The following is a 637-nucleotide window of genomic DNA, read 5'->3' on the forward strand; positions in this document are numbered from 1 at the left end:
GCAGCAGCAGCAGCACCAGCTTGGCTTCGTTTGTTGTGTGATGACTCTGAATTAGGGTTTAGAGGCAAAGGGGTTTACGTAGACTATGAGGTGTATGTACACTGCAGCAGCAGCAGCAGCAACATATCCTTCATTTGAATTTACATATCAACCGGGTGAGATGCTGCTGCTGCTGCTGCTGCTGCTGCTGCTGCTGCTGCTGCTGCTACTACTTCTGCTGCTGCTGCTGCTGCTGATTATGATGATGGTGCTGCTGCTAATGATGGTGCTGCTGCTGGTGCTGCTGCTGCACCTGCTGCTGCACCTGCTGCTGATGATGGTGCTGGTGCTGGTGCTGGTGCTGCTGCACCTGCTGCTGCTGCTGCTGCTGCTGCTGCAGCTGCAGCTGATGATCGTGCTGTTGCTACGGGTGTTGCTGCTGCTGTCGTTGTTGCTGTTTATCTAAATTAAAATCTATAAACCCTAAACCCTAAACCCTAATTATGTATATATATATATTTTTTTTTTTTTTGTTTTTGTTTAGGTTTGTTTATATCTCCCTCTTCTTTATCTAAACTAAAAACCCTAAACCCTAAACCCTAAACCCTAACTATATATATATATATATATATATATATATATATATATATATATATAT

General features: G+C 43.5%; 1 protein-coding gene across 1 annotated transcript in view; it reads left to right on the forward strand.

The window, feature by feature from the left end:
• Positions 1 to 637, forward strand: part of EMH_0060230 (uncharacterized protein) — a gene marked incomplete at both ends in the record, with an annotated part of 4,395 nt that overhangs the window by 2,509 nt on the left and 1,249 nt on the right. Inside the window, one exon of the mRNA XM_013497771.1 lies at positions 1 to 90. Coding sequence (XP_013353225.1) covers positions 1 to 90 — 90 coding nt within the window. The remainder of the gene's footprint in view (positions 91 to 637) is intronic.

Source organism: Eimeria mitis, genomic scaffold (assembly GCF_000499745.2).
Source record: "Eimeria mitis Houghton genomic scaffold, Emh_scaff2913, whole genome shotgun sequence".
Taxonomy (NCBI): Eukaryota; Apicomplexa; class Conoidasida; order Eucoccidiorida; family Eimeriidae; genus Eimeria; species Eimeria mitis.